Source organism: Cyprinodon variegatus, unplaced genomic scaffold (assembly GCF_000732505.1).
Source record: "Cyprinodon variegatus isolate N-32 unplaced genomic scaffold, C_variegatus-1.0 Scaffold83, whole genome shotgun sequence".
NCBI classification, from domain to species: Eukaryota; Metazoa; Chordata; class Actinopteri; order Cyprinodontiformes; family Cyprinodontidae; genus Cyprinodon; species Cyprinodon variegatus.
In genome coordinates this window covers 951,706-975,688 of record NW_015150536.1, presented here as the reverse complement: position 1 = coordinate 975,688, position 23,983 = coordinate 951,706, and the positions used below count along the sequence as shown (strand labels likewise).

The 23,983-nt window shown below is 35.8% G+C and overlaps 1 protein-coding gene across 1 annotated transcript; it reads right to left on the bottom strand.

The window, feature by feature from the left end:
- Positions 1 to 2,257: 2,257 nt before the first annotated feature.
- LOC107083764 (collagen alpha-4(IV) chain-like) lies at positions 2,258 to 22,624 on the bottom strand. Its single transcript, XM_015373221.1, has 32 exons — positions 22,579 to 22,624; positions 21,008 to 21,050; positions 20,325 to 20,390; positions 20,061 to 20,195; positions 19,846 to 19,890; positions 19,434 to 19,550; positions 18,389 to 18,454; positions 17,497 to 17,559; positions 17,252 to 17,293; positions 17,084 to 17,167; positions 16,901 to 16,936; positions 16,729 to 16,818; positions 16,620 to 16,652; positions 15,836 to 15,899; positions 15,251 to 15,349; positions 14,627 to 14,752; positions 14,402 to 14,410; positions 14,204 to 14,293; positions 11,443 to 11,540; positions 10,644 to 10,800; positions 10,498 to 10,560; positions 10,192 to 10,389; positions 8,485 to 8,640; positions 8,235 to 8,402; positions 7,082 to 7,138; positions 6,922 to 7,010; positions 5,751 to 5,814; positions 3,906 to 4,016; positions 3,715 to 3,822; positions 3,241 to 3,426; positions 2,855 to 3,138; positions 2,258 to 2,773 (listed from the first exon to the last, which is right to left on the bottom strand). Exons 1-32 carry the CDS (start codon positions 22,617 to 22,619, stop codon positions 2,522 to 2,524), a joined length of 3,240 nt encoding a protein of 1,079 aa, XP_015228707.1. The 5' UTR covers positions 22,620 to 22,624; the 3' UTR covers positions 2,258 to 2,521.
- Positions 22,625 to 23,983: the final 1,359 nt, after the last annotated feature.

Below are 23,983 nucleotides of genomic sequence, written 5' to 3'. Positions count from 1 at the left end.
GTGACAACAATGTTCTGGCTTTTTTTATTCCTTTGCTCGCTGTTGCAAATGGGTTGACTTTCTTTGTAACAGAATAGCTGCATTTTAATTGGTTGAGGTGCAACAATAATGACAGCTCATAGGATGGTTACACTCAGACAGTTGGATACTTGTAAAATTATTATTGGGAGGAGTTGGTGAGTAATATCACCCTTTTAATGCCACACACACACAATGTGGCCACCATGACCATGTAAATAATTGATAGCAACAGTTAGCCAGTACAATCAAGACCTAAGCTTTTAGTGGATTTCCTAATTTTACTACAGATTATGATAGCCATATGCACTTGAAGAAATAATGTTCAATGTTAAGCTTATATATATTTTCGGGAGATGTTAAGAGTGATGAGTTGTGCCATGTTGTTATGTTTTAATTTGTCGGCTGGAAAGCGAAGCCTCAGGACTCTGGCTGTGTTCTACATGCAGTCATCTATATTTGGTTGTCTTCGACGATGTTCCCAATGCAGAATTGGTCGGCAACCACTTTAGAAATATCAGATTGTTTTAAGGACCTATCACATTGCAGTCAAAAAGACAAGGGTTGCACAATAGCCTTTAAAACATGGGCTTTAAAAATAGCGCTACCAATCATTTTCTAATACACAGAATCATGTCCTTCTCTTCCTGTTTTCACCCTCTACCTCAATCCCTTTCCGACATCTAAATTGGTCTTTCTTTTTTACATTAAAATGCTATGTTGACATAATGAATATCATCATTAATTTGGCCAATGAGCCAGTCCTGAGTGTACAACTGCAGCTCACTTTGGTGAGGGTTAAAGTAAAAACTTTACTTTGTGTTGTTACTGTATGTGTGTGGAAAAAGAAAAGAAAAAGCCTGTTTGTGGGAGTGTGTGAGTGTGTGACTGAGTTTGTGCCAAGCCACCTAGGCTTGCATTTCGCAATTTCAGAAATGATTGTTTTAAAGATATTCACATTCCTCTATCATAACATTGATGGATGAAGGGTGGAAATGTAATATTTACGATGTACAATCTTTTTGTGTGTACAAACATGCACTGTGAAAAGGTAGAGAGAGCACCGCACTGTCAGTCCTCTTTGTGTGTTCTCGTTTTGCGTTACATTGAAAAAAAAAAGAAAAAGGGGAAAAAAAAGTCCTGTATTCTGATTGTCACTTGGGCTCTTTTGAAATAAATAAATAAATATGAATATAAAATCTACATTGAAAAAGCTTTTCTTTGGCATTTTTTGCTGCATTTGTATTCTGCTTAGTAATGGTCAGAGAAATACCCCTGTGGACACTTTTATTTTTATTTAAGGCTCTAGTTGCCTCCAACCCAAAGCTAGGCTATGGGAAATAAGATTCCCCCCCACCCTGACATTCCACCCCATTATTATTTTCTGAACCGTGGGGGACACCCAGTTTAGGTTCTACTTTTTATTGGCTTACTTCCATAGATTGGTAAAGGAATAGACACTAATGCTCTCTGATCTTTTTATTATTAACCAGACTTCTCTTCTTTTGACCTAAGCCCTTGTTTTAGTTTAAATTTTGATTTATTTTCCTAAAATGGGCTTTTTTTTTTGTTTTTAGTTCCTGTAAACTATATATTATTATTGGTGTCATTAACATAGCCTGAAAACTAGTCAACAGCTTACAAATGTGTGAGTAGAAAGTGAAAAATATTGTATATTATATTTCTTTTATTAAAGGTACAGTAGAGGATTTTTGCATATTTATGAAAAGACCCGCCCTTTCCATAAAAAAAACAAAAAACAAAAAAACAAAAAACATTTTACATGCTTAACCCTGTACCTGCCCCTGAGTGGGCCTATTAAATGTGTGCAAGAGCATGCACAAGCACATTTCTGCTCCTGCACGCTCTTTTTAAAAAGTTTATGTTTGCATCACTCATACAAGCTTACTTTCCAAAAGAACATTTGCAATTTTCCACTATCTCAGACTTACCACTGGTAAGTGAAAATGGGGATGAGAACATGGGATGGCTTTACGTAAAAATAACATCAGACTGATTGACAATAAGGAGGACCACTTATTTTGATGATCCACCCGGAAAAAGAACATCCTTAACTATGCCTCTAACTTGAAAAAAGAAAAAAGGAAAACATGTGGCATCATCCTTTGTTGATCAATTTTAAACTCTAGATGTCAAATCAACATACCAAAATGTATAAATAAAAAAAGCAACAAACATTTATAAAATTAGTCTTTAATTTCCACAATGATTACTGAAAGAATAGGGGAAAACTGGTGATTGCAAAGAGAAACACACTCTGCTGAAAAGAAAAATTCATTTCTTGCCTCTTTGAGTTCTTTTAAAACAAGTTGGACTTAATGTAGAACACAAAAAGGACAGAATAATAACAGGTGGTTAGTGCTCTGTCAGCTGTTAGGTAGTGGCCTTAAATTGAGGTTGAACTAATGCTGTGCTGTCCCTGGTCTAAGTAATCTAAAATATCACAAAGGCTTATAAAATATTGCTTATAGTAAAGAAAACATTAATCTCTGAGACAAACATTACATCGTCTGGCCTTAAATCGCTGCTGCTCAGAAGGTTTGATCCTCCCAACACTTGGGTTGAACTCCTTCCTCCCTCTTATAGTGATCAGCCAAAAACTGTAGAGGTTGGAAAAGTAGTGACAGGAACCCTGCGCACCTTGACACTCAATGAAGGGATGAGTTCGAAAATCCTTAAGGCAGCTACCAGAAGAAGCCAATGACTGTCCACCCCCGTCACCCACACCTGTGTGCTAAAATGCAGTTGTGTTAGATGGGAAGAGTTTAGTTCTCAAGGCATCTATAAACACATTTGCACTTTGTATGTAGCTCACCAGAAGGAAAGAGTATCCCGTCCATAAACTCCTCCAGCCCAGTGGACAGAGAGGGATAACTTGATGCTGACTGTGAAAAGGCACTGCAGGTGACAATGCCTCACACACAACACAGCGGCTAATATGGAGGCTAACCTCCTGGCCAAATAATGGTCTCATGGGTATGGAAGCAGAAGTGGAAAGCCAGTAGGATTTGCCATTGCTACTTGAGTGGTAGCAGGCTTCTCTGTTGCAGAAGGAGAAAGGCATTGTGGAGAAAACAGGGAGACAAGAGCCTGGCTTGCCTATATGAAAAAGATAATAAATGGGAAAATTAAACTTTTTTTTAAACTATAAGAACTGATTTAAGTAATGTAAAATTAGAAGTGAATCCTATGCAGACTTACCCAGATCTTCCGTCTGAGCCCTATATTGTCCCTCTAGGTGAACGAGACTGTAACCCACCCACAACTGGTTGCTACCTGCAGGACACTGAGGTACCTCAACTGATTGGCTGTGGATAACCAAAAGAAAGCTTGATCTTGGCCCTTTATTTCCTGGTTCAGCTAAATTTCCAGGAGGACCAGGTGCACCTAAAGAATGAAAAGTTGAATGATTAAGAAAAATATATGCAGGGGTTAAAGCAGATATAGGTAAGGTGTAATTTCCATACAGTTTAATTTAACCCTGCACTTATGTTTTTTCACAGATACCTTTGGGAAGGGTGCATTATATCATTTACCTTGGGGTCCATTAAATCCAGAGACACCAACAGGTGTCAGTGGTGAACCTGGGGAATTCATCAACATATATCCTTTTTGGTACTTATATTATTACTGTGTGTTAACATGTTTTTGCTTTTCTGCCACACTGTCACCCACCTGCATCTCTAGTTGGTCCATGGTCACCCTTGCAACCTTGGGGCCCAGATATACCTTTTTGACTTTTAGGTCCATCAGGTCTCCTACCACCACTGTGATCTCTCTTATCTATAAGATCATATCAAAATATTTTCTCCAAGTCAGTATCAAGCCAAGAATCCTGCTGTTACCATTTAAGCATTTGAAATTACCCTTTGGTTCTGGAAGGCCACTAGAGCCATGAGGCCCCTGAAAGCTTTTGCAACCTGGGGATCCAGGGTGGCCCATTGGTCCTGGGTCTCCTTTATATATAAGGCTTGTGCCTGGTGCCCCAGGTAGTCCAAGAGGAAAAGAAAGAAGAAAATGCATTCAAAACCCTGATACAAACTCACAACTCAAATTATTTTCTTAAGATGGCATTGCTGCAGCACCTGCCAAAATAAATACAATGTCACAGTCAGCAATGGTAGTCAAAAAGCCAAATGCATCAGTACAAAGAAACGATCTAACAGGCCATGTCACACGAGAAAAAATATTTTATATTACCCAAATGTTCTAGATGATAAATAGTGATGTAGTAGATAGCTATTAAAGAATAAGAAAACAGACCCGGAAAAGCATTTAGAAAACAGTACAAGGATTCATAGGTCTAAATGCAGAATGGATGATTGAATACAGTATTTTTCGCTGCATAACCTGTAACGTCTTTCCCTTGGTTTTAATCAGGCAGTGATAGCAGGGTGTTTGTCATTTTAATGTATAAAACTGGACCTTTATTTTTGAGATTTACTCAGCATTAAAAATAAAAATATCCCAAAACATTTTTTGTCACACCCTATATGTTCTACTTGCTACTTTCCCTCTTTGTATCTTTAGAACCTCTCAGCTTATTCAATCCATCCAATTCCTTTTTCCTTTCCCAGGGCACCCTAATATAAAATCACAACAGAAATAAAAAAAAACATGCTAACTGTGCCTGATTGGTACTAAGAAAAATTTCCTGTCTCCATAAGCACACAAGAACAAATTATTCCTTCCCAGGATATTATCAAGTCTTATTGGGGAAAAATAAAAACATATTCACTATTGAAATGCAACTATTTAAAAAGTATACTTTCCTATATGTTACCAATTATATTTTTTAAAAATCAGATGATGGTCATCTGATGATGGACTAAGAATCCCGAAACCTACAAAGCGTTTGTATGTGTGTTTTTGCATTTGGGTATTAATTTAGGAATGCAGTATAGTTTCACATGTGGAGCCATGCGGGACGGACAGGCCTGGTAGTTGTCCTTTGTTGTCTGAAGGACCTCTAAACTCTGGACGCCCTGTTAGACTTTTGGATCCAGGACAGTCTAAAGATGCACATATGTTAAAGAGGTCATAGAAATGTGCTTTGTAACACCCTTGGCCGTTTTTTAAAAGTTAAATGTGTTACTAATCGAAATGTTTGTTGTTATATCTCATAGATGTAATATTCCACAAGACAAAACAAACTGTAAAATGGACTGTGACTTGAACTTTACTGAAAAAATGCATTTCTTTATAAACAAGCTATCTACTTGTTCAGTGCAGCCATTACATCGTAAGCACCCTCTGGTGGCGATAATAAACATAACCACATCTAGGTTTACATCATACAGTACTGTATTGAGTTAGATGTAAAGACATCTCAACATTAAAGACCTGAAAAAATATTTTCATATAAAGAATGAGGCTTTAAATCAGCTATACAAGTGAATGCATCTGACCTTTTATATATATAACAATGCATAATACATTCTTGGAATAAAACCTTTTTTTTCACATAAAAGGATTGTAGCTCTAACATACTGTAACATTACAAGTTTTAAATTTTTTTATTTAATTTTTATTTTTGTTTCTACTGTAAAACCATTATCTAGTTTAAGAGTTTAATCTAAAAAAAAAAAAAAAAAAATAGATTGAGCATTAATATGCTCCCACAGATATGACTTTATTTCAGTAAAAAGGGATTTGGGGCTACTGATACCAAGATTAACAAAGGTAGAGTATCCACCCTTTTTATGTCTTACCTTTTGCACCAGGAGATCTAGGAAGGCCAGATATACTAAGAGGCCCTGGTTGCCCCAAATCTACCTAGAAAAAAACAGTAATACACACTGTCAACTATTCTGATCAAAAACATGGCTAAAAAACACATGCCAAATAAATTTACCCCAGTTATTTATTTATTTATTTATTTTTTTTGTATCAATCAGGACTATGATGGCACAAGATAACATTTTCATGTAACCCAACTTCTACAGAGAGGAATGATTAAGACTGGGTGTTGTTTTAGTGACATCCAAACTAGTGACATATTTAGACCAACATCATAAGGAAGATAAATGCTGAAACAGCAAATGGGATATAGAATGTTGCCTTAAGTGGCCTGAAACTGTTGTTTGAATCGAGCACTATCAGATTAAAACACTTATTTCCAAAACCAAACTGGTACATGTATGCTCCACTCTGTCATCCTCCAAAACTGGTGTTTTGTTCAGGGGGCTGTTTGAGTTAAAATTCAGAGTGGTTGAGAATAGATACAACATAAATGCACCTGGGAGCATTATCACAGATCCTTCCTCCCAGCAGCTGTAAGACTCTATAACCACCACTGTTCCAAACAACGCCAACAAACTGTTACATTCATGCTGATTTTGCTTTCTACCTTAGTCAGTTAAATAACATGCTGCTCTCTTTTTGCACACCTCTGATCTTGCTGCTATTTTCAAATATCCATTACTGTAAAAATGTCCATAGCTACATATTGGTTAAATTTTTCTCATAGGTGCATGGTTTTATATTGTTAAAACACTTTTCAGTACATATTTTTTTTTGTTTATCTTTTAACTCTTCACTATTGTTATTCTTATGCATGTTTCTAAGGTCAACCACTCCACTCACTTTAGGTCTGGAGGTTTTACGTTGAGGGTCTAAGGATCTTGTATGGTTTAAAATGTACTGGGATTTATAAGTGTCACTGAACAACCAACAGCACAGTATGTTGATTTCTATTAGCAAAGAGTTTATGGATTTGAACGGTTAATCATTCGGTTTAACCAAATTGAGGTGGTGTGTGAGGATGTTTTCAGCAGATTTGTAGATTTATAAAATATGAATCATCTACAGCTACAAGTACACTACATATATGAAAAATTACTCCTACTTAACTGTTTAGATTAAAAAACTTGTACTGTTTACCTGATCTCCAGGATTCCCAGAATGTCTCATTTGACCTTGGAACCCTTCGATCTGACTATATCCTGGGGGGCCTGATAATTCTTCTTTACCTGAAACACCAGAAAACACTATTAATCACGCCAACCCAATGGCCCAATTTTTCCATAAAATCCAAACTAACCTTTTCTCCGTTTTAATATTTTACATAATCTTGGCAATCCAATGGGTCCAGCTAAACCTAGAAATAAAACAAAACTTATATGCTAATAAAAAAAAATCCTATACAGTATATTCAATTCAACGCAATTCAAAAATACTTTATTAATCGCAAGGGGAAATTAAATAAGTTGTTAAAAATTTGTTACACTCTTTTACACAAATAGGGCAACACTTTAAAAAAGTAAAGGTTGATATATATAAGCATTTATCAAATAAATACATGTTTTTCTTTTATTGGTATTTTGTATTTCAAAAGATATTATGAATAAGAAATCATAGTTTGAAATATTTCTTTATACCCCAAAGTGACTAATCATTAAAACAAGACAGAAAAGGATAAACTAAGGCCACTTAAACATATTCTTATATATATATAAAAAAGCAGAAAGTGTAAAATGATTTTAAGTTGATGGAGTTTCACTTTCAAGTCAAAGATAGTAAAGGGCTTTTAGTTTTGTTTAATGTTTTTATATTTTCTAGAGAAATAAAGATGTACTGTAAAGGAATCCTAAACACAATCCCTTATATCAGACACAGACATCAAAATTCAATATTTTATCATTATATGATATGTATTTTTTTTAGATTTATTATAATTGGAATGAAAATCAGGCAATCAGCAGGGGATCCGAAGGTGTTTGCTTCACTCTGAATCAGATTTTCTATACCACCAAATTTATTTTACTTCAGCTGATCGTTTTAAATACTCTTCTTTCTTTTGTGTCTGTTTAGATAATTATTGGTTAAGTAGATTATTTAAGAAACCGATGCATAACTCCTCAAAAAAGATGTGAGCTACAGGGGGGATGTACTAAATAGTTTTTTGAAGGATCTACCTTTTTTATCAGTCATTTCTGGAATTCCTTCATTCCCTAGTGAATCCTCTTGTCTAGTGACTACTGAATCCTCTTTCTCCCTTTTTATTTATTAGGCTTGAATTAGGCTACTCAGAGTGGCCCTTTTTCCCTATGTAAGCAAAACATTTTTTTTTCTAAAAGAAAAAAAAAGGAATATTTAAAAGTGTCCTAAGGTTGTTGTTATCCTCTTTACAACAAACTGAATCCATTGTTTAATTACAACAGAAAAAAATAATTTATGTGTAAAATGTGATTTACCTTTTTGTCTGTGTAAACCATCAATACCAGGGTCTCCTGCAGAACCAACTATTTCTCTTAATCCAGTTTGGCGAAGTGCACCAGAATTACCAGGATTACCTTTTAAACCGTTTTCTCTATGGCCAACTGTACTCATATCTCCCCTTAAACTTTTCTCATCAGGGTAGCCTTCATGACATCACAAAATAAGCACAAAATTAGGAAATATAGTTTTTACCACCGGCATTAACTTTAACAGTGATGTGCTAACCTCCTGTTCCTTGTTGACTGGGTTGCTCTGAAGAGCCATTAGGCCAAGGTGGGCTTAACATATCACAAACAGTACAGGGTGGACCTTGGAAACCAGTAGCTCGAGAGTCACGATTATCTTCAGAACTTCCTTTATGGGTTCTGGGTTCAAGTAGTCCTGAAATTCCAAGATAAAGTTGATCAAGAGATTCATTGTACATAAACAGGCTCCTAGCTAGTTAATAATTGTTTTTTTTTCTATCTTCAAGAACAAATCTTATGTTTTACTGTAAATCATTCCTTTTCCCACTGATATCATTCATTTGTATAAAATAAAGCTGCAGTGCTTTTCAGTGTGTGAGTGTGTGCGTGAATGGGTGAATGAATGTAGTGTAAAGCGCTTTGGTCAAGTCTCCTGACTTGAATAGAGGCGCTATATAAGTACATGTCTTTTAACATTTGCTTTGTTCAAAATGCGTTGTCACTGAAGCTTCGCGTGCATTTCACTACATTTCTAAAGGGTGTATTGGAGCAACTCATTTTTGACCGGTCTCCTTAAATACAGATAAGACACTTCACACTCCCACCCCTCTTCAGATTGCGTAGGATTTCATTCCTCCAATTCTCCCATTTTTTTTGTTTGTTTTTTATATCAAAGGTACTGCTTTCTAGTGGCATAGATACTTTTATATTAAAATCTGAAAAGCTGTAATCAACAGAACAGTTTGCCAGTCAGTCCCACATATTTAAGCCAGAGTTTGATCCAAAGGAAAATCAAAGAAAAAGATAATTCCAAACAATGAAAATTGCGTTTAACACTTACAAGCTACATAAACAATGAAATTCTTAATCAGTAGCAGAGAAAACTTCCTAGTTGTTAAATATACTTTGTTCTGGTTATTGTTACTGACATCTTAACACAAACTACATGAAGGACATTTTAAAATATAAATTCTACCACCACACAAATTGAAATGTCTTCTATAGAAACTTAGTAAACAAGTTAGCAAAAACGAGAAACAGGGATTCCCCTGAAAATATTCTGATCATGTGTTCCAATGGACACCAAAATTATAGCAAAACTGTTTACTGTATATAATAATTTGATTTAAAATACTCAAAAAAATTATTTCTTTAAGGAGCAGGAGTCACAATGCTGCAATTGAAGCAACAGCCTGTAAATTATATCAACACATTGATAATAAAGCCTATTGTCATTATTGCATTACTTACAATTTACCATTTTGCCCTGTTCCTTGGCATTCTGGCCAAGGTTTTCTGAAGCTGTCTATCACCCCTGATATACTTCGAACAGACAAAGAGGAATTTTCCCCTAAGATAGATCCCTATCATAAATGAAGGAGATTTAAATGCTTGTGGAATGTGTAATAATTTGTCTGTACACCAAACAGAGGGACATTTAGATGTATTTTCTTTTTGCTTTGGCATCCTGCATCTAGGATGACAAAATTACCATGAGAAAAGAGAAATGGTGGGTTAAGACATTAGTTGGAAATCCATTGAAATAGTGTGAAAAAAGCAAAAGCTGCCAAAATATAATATAGAATAGAGAAGCGAGGGACTAAAAGAATATGAAACAGTCTAAAAACATCATCTGAAGAGACTAAATTAAACTTTTAAGCACTTTTAAAGACTACAAGCATACAACAAAATGTAGCTCTTGCATGTCATGAGCAAGAGTCTTAGTATTCATGCTAATTAAAATAACCTGATAATCCTGGATTTTCCGTTGTCCCAGTGATTTTATATGACCCAACAACTCCTTGTGGTCCAGGGGAACCAGTAGCACCTGGCCAAGCTGAGAAAATGTCTGCTTGGTTACCCGTTTTTGCACTGGCTCCTAGCAACCCAGGATGTTCATCAGGGTCATTTGGGCTTCCCCCACCAGGACCATGGTCATCTATATCTCCATTTGCACCATCAGAAAAAAGAAAGTTGATTACATGAGAATTATTGCCTTGGAAACAATGGTCCAATCAGCCCCATCTGACCTCAAACTGCAAACAAGGATTACCTGGTAAACCCTTAGACCCTGGTAAGCCAATGTAGCCTTCATGACAGCATGGGAGTGTTTTACCTGACAGAAAAGTCTCATTTTAATAAGAGATATTGGCTGTTGTAGAAATGGGAAAACAGTATTTACACAACTTAAGAACTGACCTGGAAGCTCTGGGAATTCTGGATTTCCTTGTTGTCCAGGTTTGCCCAGTAGACCAGGGAGCCCAAGGCCCAAAGGACCCACAGTCTCTGAGAATCCTTTAGGTCCATTAAAACCCTGAATACTTTTGGGGCCATTTAGTCCTGGATAACCAGGACCCTACAAATATTGACATTTGCATAAAAATGGTTAACCAACAGTGGCCTAAAAAAATGTTTTTTCTCCTTTATTTCAAAGATGTAGTTTGCTTGAATCCGTGAAAGTTTTAAATATATAGGGAGTGATATTCAAAGATTCCAAAAAAAAATGGGTGTGAAGGTGTGTGTTTGTTTTTTGGAGGGGCTGCATGTTCAATTTTGTGAGATTGCAAACTATTTTAGTTTGTTTATTATCTAAACATGTCAATTAAAATGCTTTCACTTCAGTCAATTTCTTTGTTTCAGATTGTCTGCTGTCCTGTTTCCTTAATTTGTTTTTGAATAGATGTCTTTTCCTTATTGATATTATTGTACTATTTTTATTCAATGCTCCAAATATGTTTGCAAGCACATTTGCATTGAGCAAACCACTTTGTGCCTTCCTTAAAGATCTGCTCTGTGCATACAAACATGTTTTCACCTGCTTTAAATGCTGAATGGCTAATAGCACTTCGATCAAGTCAGGAGACTTGACCAGGCCCGTACAGAAACAAACCTGCACAACAGTGTAATCCAAAATATAGCAGGCTAAATTAAAATCACTACTTACACCATCCCTCACTGCTGAGATACATATAAAAGTTTTAGCTACGTGCATACATACTAGTTGACCAGGTTCTCCCAAAAAGCCTTGTTTTCCAGCCCCCTCTGTTCTTCTTGGAGGACCGGCATGCTCTGATTCTCCTTTACCCCAATTATCACCTTCCAAAGACAAAAATATATATATATGAAGCACAGGAATCTTTTCATGTATTGGACATTATGTACTGAAAATTACAGTCTAGAATTTATTTAGTACCATAGTGTTTCTTTAAAAGAAAATAACATGAATAATTTACCTTACTCTTTTTACAAAATAAAAGAAATTGGAGAACAGTATGTGCTTTTAAACAGAATGTCCTTCTGTAAGGCAGATTTTGTCATACATAAATGTCAAAATGTAACATGTAACTAATCCTCACCTAAAACTTTTGATGTGTTCTAGGTTCTTTAGGTACATATGACATGGTTTGGAGTTATTTTTTGTCAGCAGTTCAGCAGTCTGATGGCGGTGGGGAAGAAGCTATTGCGGAATCTGCTGGACCTGCATCAAATTCTGTGAAACCTCTTCCCGAAAGGGCAGCAGGGAGAACAGTCTATGGTGGGTGTGTGAGGGGTCATTGATGATGTTACAGGCTCAAGACATGCAGCGCTGGGATGAAACTTGGTGCTGCTAAACACAGCTGGGCTGTTGATGAGCAGAGGAGTGTGGTTAGGCCGGTTCTTCCTGAAGTCGACAATGCTCTCCTTCTTCTCCACGTTCAGGATAAGGCTGTTATCTTTGCCCCAGCCCACCAGCTGCTCCACCTCCTCTCTGTAGTCCAGGTCATTGTCTCTGATGAAGCCCACCACCATGGTGTCGTCTGCAAACTTCACAATGTGGTAAGTGGTGAAACTGGGGACACAGTCATGTATCATTAGAGTGAACAGCAGGGGGCTCAAGACACAGCCCTGAGGGGAGCCTGTGCTTAGTGTGATGACATCAGAGGTGTTTTGTCCAACCTGGACTGACAAAGGTTTTGTGAGGAAGTATAGCAGCCAATTGCAGAGGGGTATATTGAAGCCCAGCTGTTCCAGTTTGCCCATTAGATGCTGCTGGATGATGGTGTTGAAAGCTGAACTGAATTCCAGGAACAGCATCTGCACATGGGTGTTCTTCTCCTCCAGGTGTGCCAGAATCAGGTGTAGAGCAGAGGAGATGGCGTCCTCAGTGGAGCGGTTCCGTCGGTAGGCAAACTGGAATGGCTCAGATGTTGGGGGGAGACTGGAGATGATGTTTTCTTTAACCAGCCTTTCAAATTACTTCATCAGGATTGGAGTCAGTGCGACAGGCCGATAGTCATTGAATGAGGAGACGTGTGGCATCATTAGGACCGGAATAATGGTGGCAGACATGAAGCATGCTGGCACTACAGTATGGATTGGTCCAGCGAGGTGTTAAAAATATCTGTGAGGACACCAGCCAGCCGATCTGCACACTCCTTATACATCCGCCCAGCTATGTTATCAGGCCGTGGGGCCTTCCTTGGATTGAATCTCCTCAGAGTTTTCCTCACTTCAGCTACGTCCAGGTTGAGTGCCTCATCTCCCTGATGTGGAACAGCTGTCACTGCTGGAGTGCTGTTTAGTGCCTCAAACCTTCCAAAGAAATGTTTTAGTTCACTCAGCATTCAGCTGAGCTAAATGCATTTAGGCTGACACAGTCATGGCACACTCATCCATATTTTTTTGTTGTTGTCATATGTAGCAGCATCTTTGAACATTTTCCAGTGAGTATTCAAAACAGTCCTTGCATCATTTGGACTGGGCATCATAAGCCATCATTCTTTTCTGATTTAAGCTCTGCCTTGCTCGTCAAACATTAAACATTTCTGATGAAGATTTTTAGTCATCCAGGTCATAGTCATTCCGTAAAAGTAAAAAAAAACAAAAAAACAAAAAAACTATCTACTGGACTTGGTTTCCAAGATTTGAAGACGTTTCGCTTCCCCTCCAGGAAGCTTTCTCAATTCAAATGTCTGGATCTGCAGTGAGTTTAAGTCTTTATAGAGACAAGGCCTTGTATTGCTTGGACACATGCAAATGGTAACCGACGACGAGTGGGTCATTTGGTGCGATTTTTAGTTTGTAATACCTGAAACCTGTCTATGATTGTTAAGGGTCGGTCATTAAGGAGGTATTGTTCACCGGCTGAAGAGGGGAGGTACTTTGTTCGTCTGTGATGGGGTGGGGGGTGTGGTGATATCTGGAAGGGATCATCTCTATGACTGAATTGTAAGTTTTTGGAAGTAGGAATCTGAGTCCACCACCTCTGTTTAAAGTTGTTTTTTTTTCTCTTAACATAGATGGCTTCCTTCACGCCCCTCTCAAACCACCTATTTTCTTTATCCAGAATGTGAACATTCTGGTCCTCAAAAGAATGTCCTTTGTCCACAAGGTGTAAGTGTACTGCGGAGTCTTGTCCAGAGGAGGCCGCTCTTCTGTGTTGGGCCATGCGTCTGTGGAGAGGTTGTTTGGTTTCTCCAATATAAAGATCAGAGCATTCCTCGCTGCACTGAACAGCATATACCACTCCGATCATATTCGGTCTGGGGGTTTTATCTTTAGGATGCACTAGTCTGAGCTAGACATGTTCTCTTGCTTACAATGCAAACAAAATTAAACCTAGGTAAATGTTAATATTGTAAATTTTAAAAAGTTTTTTTCACATAAAAAGATACAGATTCATTTCCTATTCCTATTACAGATTTCTACTCTTGATGTTTTTAGAGCAGCATGTTCGGCAAAAATACATTTGCTTTTGTGTACATAGAGAGACAAATTACCTTTAGCTGCTTTAAAGCTCTTGTTTCCTGTCAGCTCTTTGGGTCCATCCTCACCAGGTTCCCCAAGGGAACTAGGCTTGCAATAAGAATCTGTGAGATAAACAAATCAGAGACGTTGACTAACTATAAACTGTGTCTGCAGAGGATTTCTTTTATTTATTTATTTTGATGACATGAATTATTATTTAGAAGAATTACTTGCACATCCTGGTTGGATCCCAGCACAAATATCACACCATTCCCAAAAAAAAAAAAAAAAAAAAAAAAAAAAAAAAAAAAACATTAAAAAAAACAGAAACTTTGTGCAAAATAGCGACACAAAGAAAATTAAAAAATGACCAATTTCTTTAAAAATCTGTATATGTAGGAGTAAAATATGTTTGATGTTGTGTATAACTTGAGGACCAGGGTGGCTTTTGGCACCTTTTGTTGCTTGGGTTCCCTTTGTTCCCAGATTAAAAATGACTTTATTTGAATCAAATATCCCTGGTTCTCCCTTTTGGCCCTTTTCTCCAGGGACACCTGGCTGAACAGGTGCATCACGCAACTCTAGAACAGTAATGAAAATAATGTGAGAATTTACATGGGCAAGACAGTTTCTTGCAGCTTTTATAGAACATTTCTGCATTTACACAAACTTCTTATTTTAAACAGAACTTTCTTGAACAGAAGTGGAATTTGGTCAAACAAAACAAGTGATATTACCAGCATACATCCTTTTGTAGAAATTTAATGCACACATCTTGTTTGTAAGACTGATTTGCTAGTATATATGAAGGTTTTAGTTTGTAACCTTATTTTTGTACAAGATACTGCTTATAAATGCTTGATCTGACGTAAAAATATGTCCTTTGCATCTGTAGCGTAGAAGTACACATATTTAGGTGTAACTAAAGGTAATCTAAACTGTAACAATGCAGCTTTTGACTGTATACTATGCTCTACTTTGAATTTCATCAAACCTGCTGACAAAGTTCATCAGGCTTTAGAAGGCGTGACATGAGAAAGGTGGTAGATTGCTCTTGCATCAGTGTTTTAAACGTTTACCTGATAACCCTGGGGGGCCCGGCGGCCCAGGAATGCCCTTAAACCCAGGCTCCTCTGGCAGCTCAGATACACCTGGGTGACCACGGTCTCCTTTGGCACCTTAAGCATATAAACATAGAACAACAACAAAAAAAATTATTTTGGTTCTCTGATATGAAAGATCTTTGCATTCTAAGAGGAAAGAAAACACTTGGCAGTTTTGTGATAAATTTAAACTGTGTGTGATGGAATGTCATTATTTGATTCTTCAAATGCTATTTGGTAAAACATTAAGAGGGAGCATAGTACATTTCTATCAAGTATCAATCTCTCAGTTTGTCTGTTTAGAAAGAAGACTATTTATTTATTTTTATTTTTGATGTAAAATATAATTAAGCTGAATAACAGTTTCAGTGAGTTACACATCTCAAATGGTTATTATAAAAAGAAAATACTTGTAAGATAATATGATTAATATAAGTATGATAAAGCAATATTCAACTTTTCAATTACAGAACTATTACCTCACCGTATTTCAATATTTTTGGTATTTCCTCTTAATGTTCTCATGGGAAAATTGCAAAGCTATTTATAATCTGGGCTCACCTCTCATGGGACTTTCGTAATGATACTGCGAAGGTCCAGGGACACCCGAATCTCCTGGCCAATCCTGTTGAAATGAAACACATTAGATATAATTTATAATTATAAATAGTGGGTTGTTGAAGTTGTATTACATAATATTGTACTGTTTCACTAAATAGTCACCAGGGGGCAGTACTTAACATCACATTTTTTCCTATTTTGACAGTTTTTTCAATAGAATCTAGATTCTGATGAGGATAGTTTGTGAGATTACAGGTACAGTATAAAAATAAACTTCAAGTGGGTAACAAAGAGGCTTTTCAATAAGCTCACATATTTTGTAATAAAGCTTTTCATATAGATGTGATATTCTAATATAATAAATGAAAAGTCTCTTCTATAAGGTTTAAGAAGAAAATCCTAAATGTAATCACTTCATATACGTTTCACCTAGCGATATAACCTACTTAAAGAAATTCACTTTTTAATGATATTACAATTCAAGCATCTGTTAAACATATTTCAGCATCTTTACTTTTTAGTGTGACTCTAGCACCTTTATTTTAGGATGAAAGAACATTTAACAGGCAAACGTATTAAAACATTTTATATCATTTGCATACTTTTATGCCATTAAAATTCAATTATAAACCAACAGAATTATTTTCTCCAATTTTTCCAGCGCAGCCTGGAAGTCCTTTGACTGAAGGAATACACTGAAATCCAAAGCTCTGCATAGTAACCTTGCTTACATGCTTAGATTCATAAGAATGTAATAATGCCTTAGGTATACCTTAGATCCTACCAATCCATCCCAACCAGCCATTTCAAGAATATCCTAAAAATGACAAAATGATTTAAAATGTTTTTTGTTTTTTTTCTTCTAAGAGCCCTCAAAAGGATTTAAAATTTACTTGAGCTACCCCATCCCCTGGAATTCCAAGTGTTTCCTGCTCTCCTTTAGATCCTCTTGGGCTCAGGCTGTTGTCATCTCCTGTATCATGCTAATAATACAAAAAAAGAAAGAGAAACAAGTTTTCTCTCTTCTAAATTGCTCAGGACTAATTGAAGACTACTACTACTCACACATTGTCCCTTTGGTCCACATGATCCTTTAAGTCCCTGAAAGGCAGAGTGGCAAAGTGATATTCAAATGCTAAAACTGCTGAATTATGGCTATAAAACATATTTTTTTAGATCTATAATTAATGTATTGTGCTATATCAAGGTCAACCTGATTTGTCTCAAAATTATTTTAAACTTTACTACCTTCTCGCCCTTGTGAGCATGATATTCTTTAGGGAATCCTTTTCTTTCTTCTGGTCCTAGTGGACCAGGTGTGCCCTTTTCAGCCTAAAGTTTTAAATCAAACACACATATATGCAAACTGAACGGACACCAGATTAAAATTAGCCAAATAATAGAATGGTTTCTCACCATGTCACCTTTAGGACCATCAGGAAATCCTTCCGCGTCACCCTGCAAAATAAGTACAACTTTGATAACTGTGGGTCTAAGTTGGTTGCAAATAATTTTGGTATACAGTACATACAGGTGGTCATTTTACACCTTTAGGACCCTCTAAACCATAAATGGGTGGCTCATACATAATTGTGTGCATGCACAACAACGTTCTGTAGCAAAGATTATTACATAAAAATATACATGAAGATGTTTTTTACCTGAAGCCCAATAAGTCCAGGAGGGCCGTGAAAAACTATAGGGCCAATGCTCCCTGACAACGCCTGATTAATAAATACATAAACAGCAGATTTTATCTGATCCTTATACAGTGTCACGAAAAACAAAAGCATATTATGCATAATCATTACTCTCATTTAGTTGTGTGTAACTTATTTTTTGAAAACAGATAAACACAATGTCATGCAATTGTGAAGTAAAAGGAATATTTTTTCTCAGTATTTTTTACAGATATGACTCAAAAGGATGGGGTAAAGTATTTTATTAATATTTATTAGTATTTAGTATAATTTTCCAAAACACAGAGCTTTTTGTATGTTAGGCAAAATATTACAGTTTTCGTCAAATCTGAAAAGAGTGCCCTCTCTCATTGTTGGTTGTTTCCGAAAGTTGCTTTCCAGCAAACTGCAAAAGAAATCTATTATTTCTTTCTTCCAGAAGAAAATAGCCATTTTTGCAGACCAGAGATGTGAAATACATGATTAATTTGGGGTATCACAGCAATAAGGCTGAATACAAATGCACACAATTTGGATCTTTGTTTGAAAAGTATAGGAAAATGCATACTTTCTATTCTTTCTTTTTTAATATTAGTTTCTACTTTTAGTTGCTACATCACACAACATTGCTAAAAATATGTACAATATATGTGCAAAGCTCTGCATAATGGAAAATTTATAGATTTTTTTTAACAATTGCAGAAAAAAAACATCTGTAATCCATTCTCCCTAAAGAGAAAAAACAGAAATAAAAAAGGAGGTAATTAAAGTTATGATATCATGCACCAAATGCTACTTAAATATGGGTCATGCGGCTCAAAATCCAGGTTGTCCAACATAAAATCTAATATTGTGGAATTAGAAGAATACTTACAGATGGACCTGGGAGAGCAGTAGCATTAATAGACTCTCCCTTACTCCCATTAGCACCATTTAATTCCTAATGAGCAGACAGTAAAAGACTTAAATAAGAAGCACTGATGCTTTAGAAGATAAAGAAGAAGTATTAGTTATGTCATGTATCAATATGTAATTTTGTTTTTCACCATACCTGTCAGTTAAACTCATCACATTAAGCCAAAAAATATGGATCCTTATTTATGTTATACAAGTGCACCTTTCGCACCTATAAGCATAGTAATAGTGATACAGTAGGTCATGCTCGTAAGTATCTACTTTGCGAGCCTGATATGGAAGTTGAACGTTTGGCAAGAACAGAGAAAGATTCAACAGGAGTTTACTTCTGTCTCTGTTATGTTTTATTCTATTATTTTTTTAAGCTATTTGTTTATTTGTATTTGTTTATAATTAAAGATAAATGTTTGAACAAATTATTATGTACAAAAAACTAGAAATACCTCTTTCATAACAAAGTGAAAGCATAATTAGAAAAGCATATTGCTTCTTTTTAAAAAACCCAAATGCAGAGTTATTTATTATGATACAAAAAATTCATACATGCTGAGTTAGGTTAAAAGAAAAGGTCACAGACGAAAAGGAATAGAGAGACATTTTTCTCTCTAATTTTCGAGCTCAGATATAATTCTACATATTATGGGACTGATTGCATTGAATATCTTCAGGGAAAGGAGAAGCTATTAGTAGAATCTTTCAAGCTAATTGGGCAGGATGATATCTAGCGTTCGCCTACTGATATCTGGTTTAACTAGTCACTGTAACAAATGAAAAAGCAGCAGATGCCATCTTCTTTCGAAGAGGAAATTGTGGATTCTGACAAAACAGATGATATAACAGCAGCTACATCTGTCCACTCCTTTACTGTGATGCGTATATTGGTTCAATTCTGTTCTAGGTCACTCTTGCTTTCATAATTTATCCTGGAACTGTACAAGATAGATTTAAATGTGTTTGGAACTGAACTCACAAATACCATGACAAAATGAAGGAGATTTACTTACTGGGGGCCCATGAAGGCCTTTCAATCCAAGCAAACCAGCCTGTCCTGGTTGGCCCCTTGTTCCATTGCAGCCATCAAGTCCTGGTGAACCAGACTCAGCCCCTCCCCCAGGATGACCCTGAGGAGCAAGTAATGTTGATTTACAAATCATTAGAGATGACATCAAAGTCCTTCCTGGCACTAAATGGAAGCACTACCACATTTTTTATTTGATCGTTTTATGGTATACATGGACACAAAATGAGTCTATATTTTGGCTTATATTAAATCTATGTATATTTTATAAGACTTTTCTTAAAATGAGCTTCTTAAACCTTGGATTTGTAAAACATGCACTGGAAAACACTGCAATAATCTTTAAGACAGAGATACTCATCTTTGGTGTTTGTAACTTCATATATACAAAAACTCACTGGGAATCCATCACGACCCACAACACCAGGCTCACCAGTAAAACCCTGAGACAAACAAATGAATAATTTCAAATAAGATCATAAAATTACACAACTGACAGATTTGTTTCTTTATTTACATAAAATTACAGTGTTAGGTCTCACAACAATCACTATTTATTTTAAGGCCTCTATCTATAGCAACTAAAGTATAAAGCATTGAAATGAACACTAACGCAGCCTCCTTTCTTCCTTTCTTGGACCTTTGACTCTTTTGCTTCGATCCTTTCTATTTCCTCAGGAAGTTCTTTTCGTGCTCTCGGTCCTATTGAATTTTGTAGACGGTGCTTTCCAGGTTTGCCTGGTGGTCCCTACAAAAAATAAATAAATATTTAATACATTGATTTAAGCATTATGTTGATAATATATCAAAACAAAGAAAAAGAGAAAAATGTGTTTTTTATTTCTTAGTGGCGAAACACTATAACCATGTTTCTTACCCGTGTATCTTTGACTGGAGGACACACAGAGCAGTGTCTGCCTCGGCACAGTACATTATTTTTCCCCTTAAGAACAAAAACACAGACAGTAACAAGTAAGCTGGAACACACAAGTATGGAAAGTTCCAGTGATTTTTGTTAACCGACCTGTTTACCACCTGGACTGGAAACAATACAGATAACCTTCAAGTATTACAGTGTTCCCAGACTAAACTGGTTACATAAGAGCCCTCTGACCTTGCTGTGGGTTTGCTTTTTATTTCCCCAGATTCAACAATATTCCCATTAAACATCCAGATGTGTGTGTTTTGTGGAAGTTTTTCACAGGCTGAAAGTCTGGTTCCCACAACATTCCCACAACAAGTTTTCTAAATATTTAGGGGAAGTTTATGTTACCTCAAGAACTAACATTGTTTTTTCGCCTTACTGGATCAAAAACCACAAGTTTGATAGAAAAACATGTAATCTAAAACTGTCTTTTGGAAAAATAAATATGCAGTACTTTATCACAAATAAGATCCAAGATAATGTATGTGCATAAAAAGTCAATGTTTTTTTTAGTATTATTATTTTTGCAATGAATGTTTGATTATTTCTTCTCAAAAAGCCTACATGTATAAAGTTCTTTTAGAAATGTTGGACTAAAAAGATTGAAATATAGTAGTTGATCTGTAGATTCTTACGGCTCTGAGCAGTTGTACATTGATGATCAGGAAAAGGATCCACCTGTGAACAAAATCAGAAAAATATTTTTTGCAAATTTTTGTTTAAAACAAGAAATATTGTACTGGAACTACTACTACTACTCAGCTTATATTACAACATATGCCTGCCCTATTCTAAATATGGAGACCAATTCAGCTTTGATAAATCTGATGATGAAATAATTGGAAAAAAAAATTCAGATCCAAAGACTCCTTTTGTGTGTCCAAAAAATATATGAGCCCCCTCAGCATACAGACTTTTAAGCAGTCTATAAAGATGTTAACATTGTTTTGTTTGTCCCCAAACCTTCACCGGACCCTCACAGAATAAGCTCACTTTAAATCCCCATGCCTTCCCAATCATTTTCCGTTGTGGTGCAACCTTCTGTCTCTCCGATCAGATACAGCTGCTTCACAGAGAAAACTATGTCCCCTCATTTGAATACAACAAAAAATAAAAGACAAAAATAACAATAATCCAAAAAAACATGTTAAAAAATTGAATTCCTTGTAATAAATAAACCAGCTTTAGGGTGATAAAAAAAGAAATATGATTATTATGCATTTTTCTTGTATTTAATTGGTACCCTGGTTTTTGGATGGAACAGTGTTAACAGTACTATAGGTGACAAAAAATGTTTTACATAGAAACAGTGATAGATGATACAATCTTTTGGAAATCGCTTTTTGATTTCTCTTTGGTTGTATCTAAGTGTGTTTATAAAACAAAAACGAATAAAATTGTGTGAAAATTGTTTTTTGCAGCAAATAGTGCACAATATCACATAGGGAGGGCAAGCATATTAAGCCCTATTAATTTGATAACTTTGTACCTCACTGCCTCCAAAAATGATTTATTTATGAAAAAGAGTTCACCTGCATGTATTTTCAATCCCAGAGTTGGCACAGCTCTGATGTTTGTCAGAAAGTATAGATTATGGATTATCATTCAGCATTCTACTCTTAGACCATCTTTCAAGATATTCCACTGTGTAAAACAACTGCAAACCTACTGTACAGCAATATTGCTGTTAGCCTAAACTGATAGGGCAACCAAAGGAATCATTAGAACATTAATAAGTGAAAACATTGATTGGGCACCTATTATGTATAGTTTTCTACAAATCTTAATGAATTTTGAAATAAAAGCCACTACTGAAGAGAGTTTTAAGAAGTCGAGTTTACAGTTTACCATTTAGGGAGACTACCAAACATATTGCAGAACTGCCCTAATGAAATGAGTAAAGTTAAATTAAATGACTTTCATGCAAAAGGTATAAAAAAAAAAAAAAGAAGGAAAGAAGTATCACCCTGCTTAATGTATAATATATAAACCTGGTACTGGTTACCAATTTTTGAAGCAAATTCCAATGTGTTAGAGTGGCCCTATAAAAGTCCACATTTAAATCCAAATGAAATGTTTAAATGACAAGAATTGAAGTTGTAATGTTAAAAAAAGACAATGTAGCTAGTCTGACTGAACTCATTTTTTTTTTTTTTGCATAGAATGGGTAAAAACAACAATTACAGAAAAACATAAATGGTCTCACCAAATAGTCAAAAAAGTTGAAAAGGTTAATTTGAACATCATCTTGAATCTTCTCAGGATTCTGAACAGTATGTGCTGGCCTCAGCGCTGCTCCTCAAGTAGATAAAAAGGGCATTATTCAACAAGACAATTGTCATTTCATTTTAAACAGAGCAATGATAGGTTTCTAAGTAATAAGAAAGAAAAAAAATATTCTTTTCCACTTGTGACATCTGATATTATGCAAGATATTTTTAACTCACCAAAATACTAACTTCTTTCCATGAAGGATTGAGCACATCCCAAATAATCCATCTTACTGTCAACGGAAACCCAAACCAACAGTGTTTGTAGCCGGTGGGAGGTAGATGAGTACAAGGATATTGTTTGGGGTAAAGCTTCTAGGTAAGTTTTATCTCCTCCCTTCTTCAAGGCCTAGTGAAGCACCTCATTTTTGCTTTACTGGTCTGTATCAAGAAACTTGAAACTGATATAGCAAACTGTGATTTTACCATCTTGAGGGTAAAAGTAATTAATGTTTACTAAGATTATGATGTGTGGAAACCTAGGAATGGAAGCATGTGAAAGGCAATGTAATCCAAATTTATTTATATAGCATGTTTCAGGAAAAAGACAGTTCAAAGCAGTGAGCATGAAAAACCTAAGGAAATAAAACACAGAAAAAGGTGTGGTGACATAATAGAGCCAGAATTGTTGGACTACATGCAACAGTTTAAATAGCATAGTTACATTTTGGTGAAAAAAAAGTATTTTAGTGTTTCATAAATTAAATAAATTATTTATTTTAAGTTATTTTCTCTGGGATGCAGGGAGTTATTGTAAAGAGTTTAGAACTCAGGTAATGTATTTATTATCTTAGTACAAGTCAGCATGTGGCATTAGCATTATAGATCAACTGATGCTGTCTTATTGACTTGTGAGGCAGTTAAGAGATCATTGCAGTTGTCAAATAAATACTTTTTTACTGTTTTTATGTGCCTCTAAAGGTTCAGGTCTGAGTCCATCACTACTTCAAGATTTTGGGCCAGATCAATGGTTTCTAGCTGAATAACTGAATAACAAACCTTTGATGTTTCCTCCTTGGGTTGAAAATGATTGCTTAACTTTTGTTTTAATTCTGGTGGAGAGAAATTAAGCACTCCCATGCATTGATTTCTTCCATACATCTGCCAAGCACTTAAATGGGTTCTTAGCTGTGTGTCGTCTGTATATTTCTGATAACTTCTGTTGTTGTTAGCGTAATCTGAGCATGTAGTGTCAGGGTCTAGGAGGTTTGTCTCCTGATTTCTTTTTTTTTCTGTTTGTGCTTCAGCATATTCTTCTCGGGTGAAAACATGGTGACTGGTTGCAGCAGCAGGTGTTTCACATTTACCTAATCAGGAGTGCTGTTTAAAAGAAGCCTGCTG

Coding starts and splice junctions, on each gene's coding strand:
- LOC107083764 (XM_015373221.1), bottom strand. CDS start 22,619: ATGATGTTCAAATTAACCTTTTCAACTTTTTTGACTATTTG. Junction 19,891..20,060: donor AAAGGAAGAAAGGAGGCTGC/GTTAGTGTTCAT, acceptor TGTTTGTCTCAG/GGTTTTACTGGTGAGCCTGG. Junction 7,139..8,234: donor TGGTTTACACAGACAAAAAG/GTAAATCACATT, acceptor TTTTATTTCTAG/GTTTAGCTGGACCCATTGGA.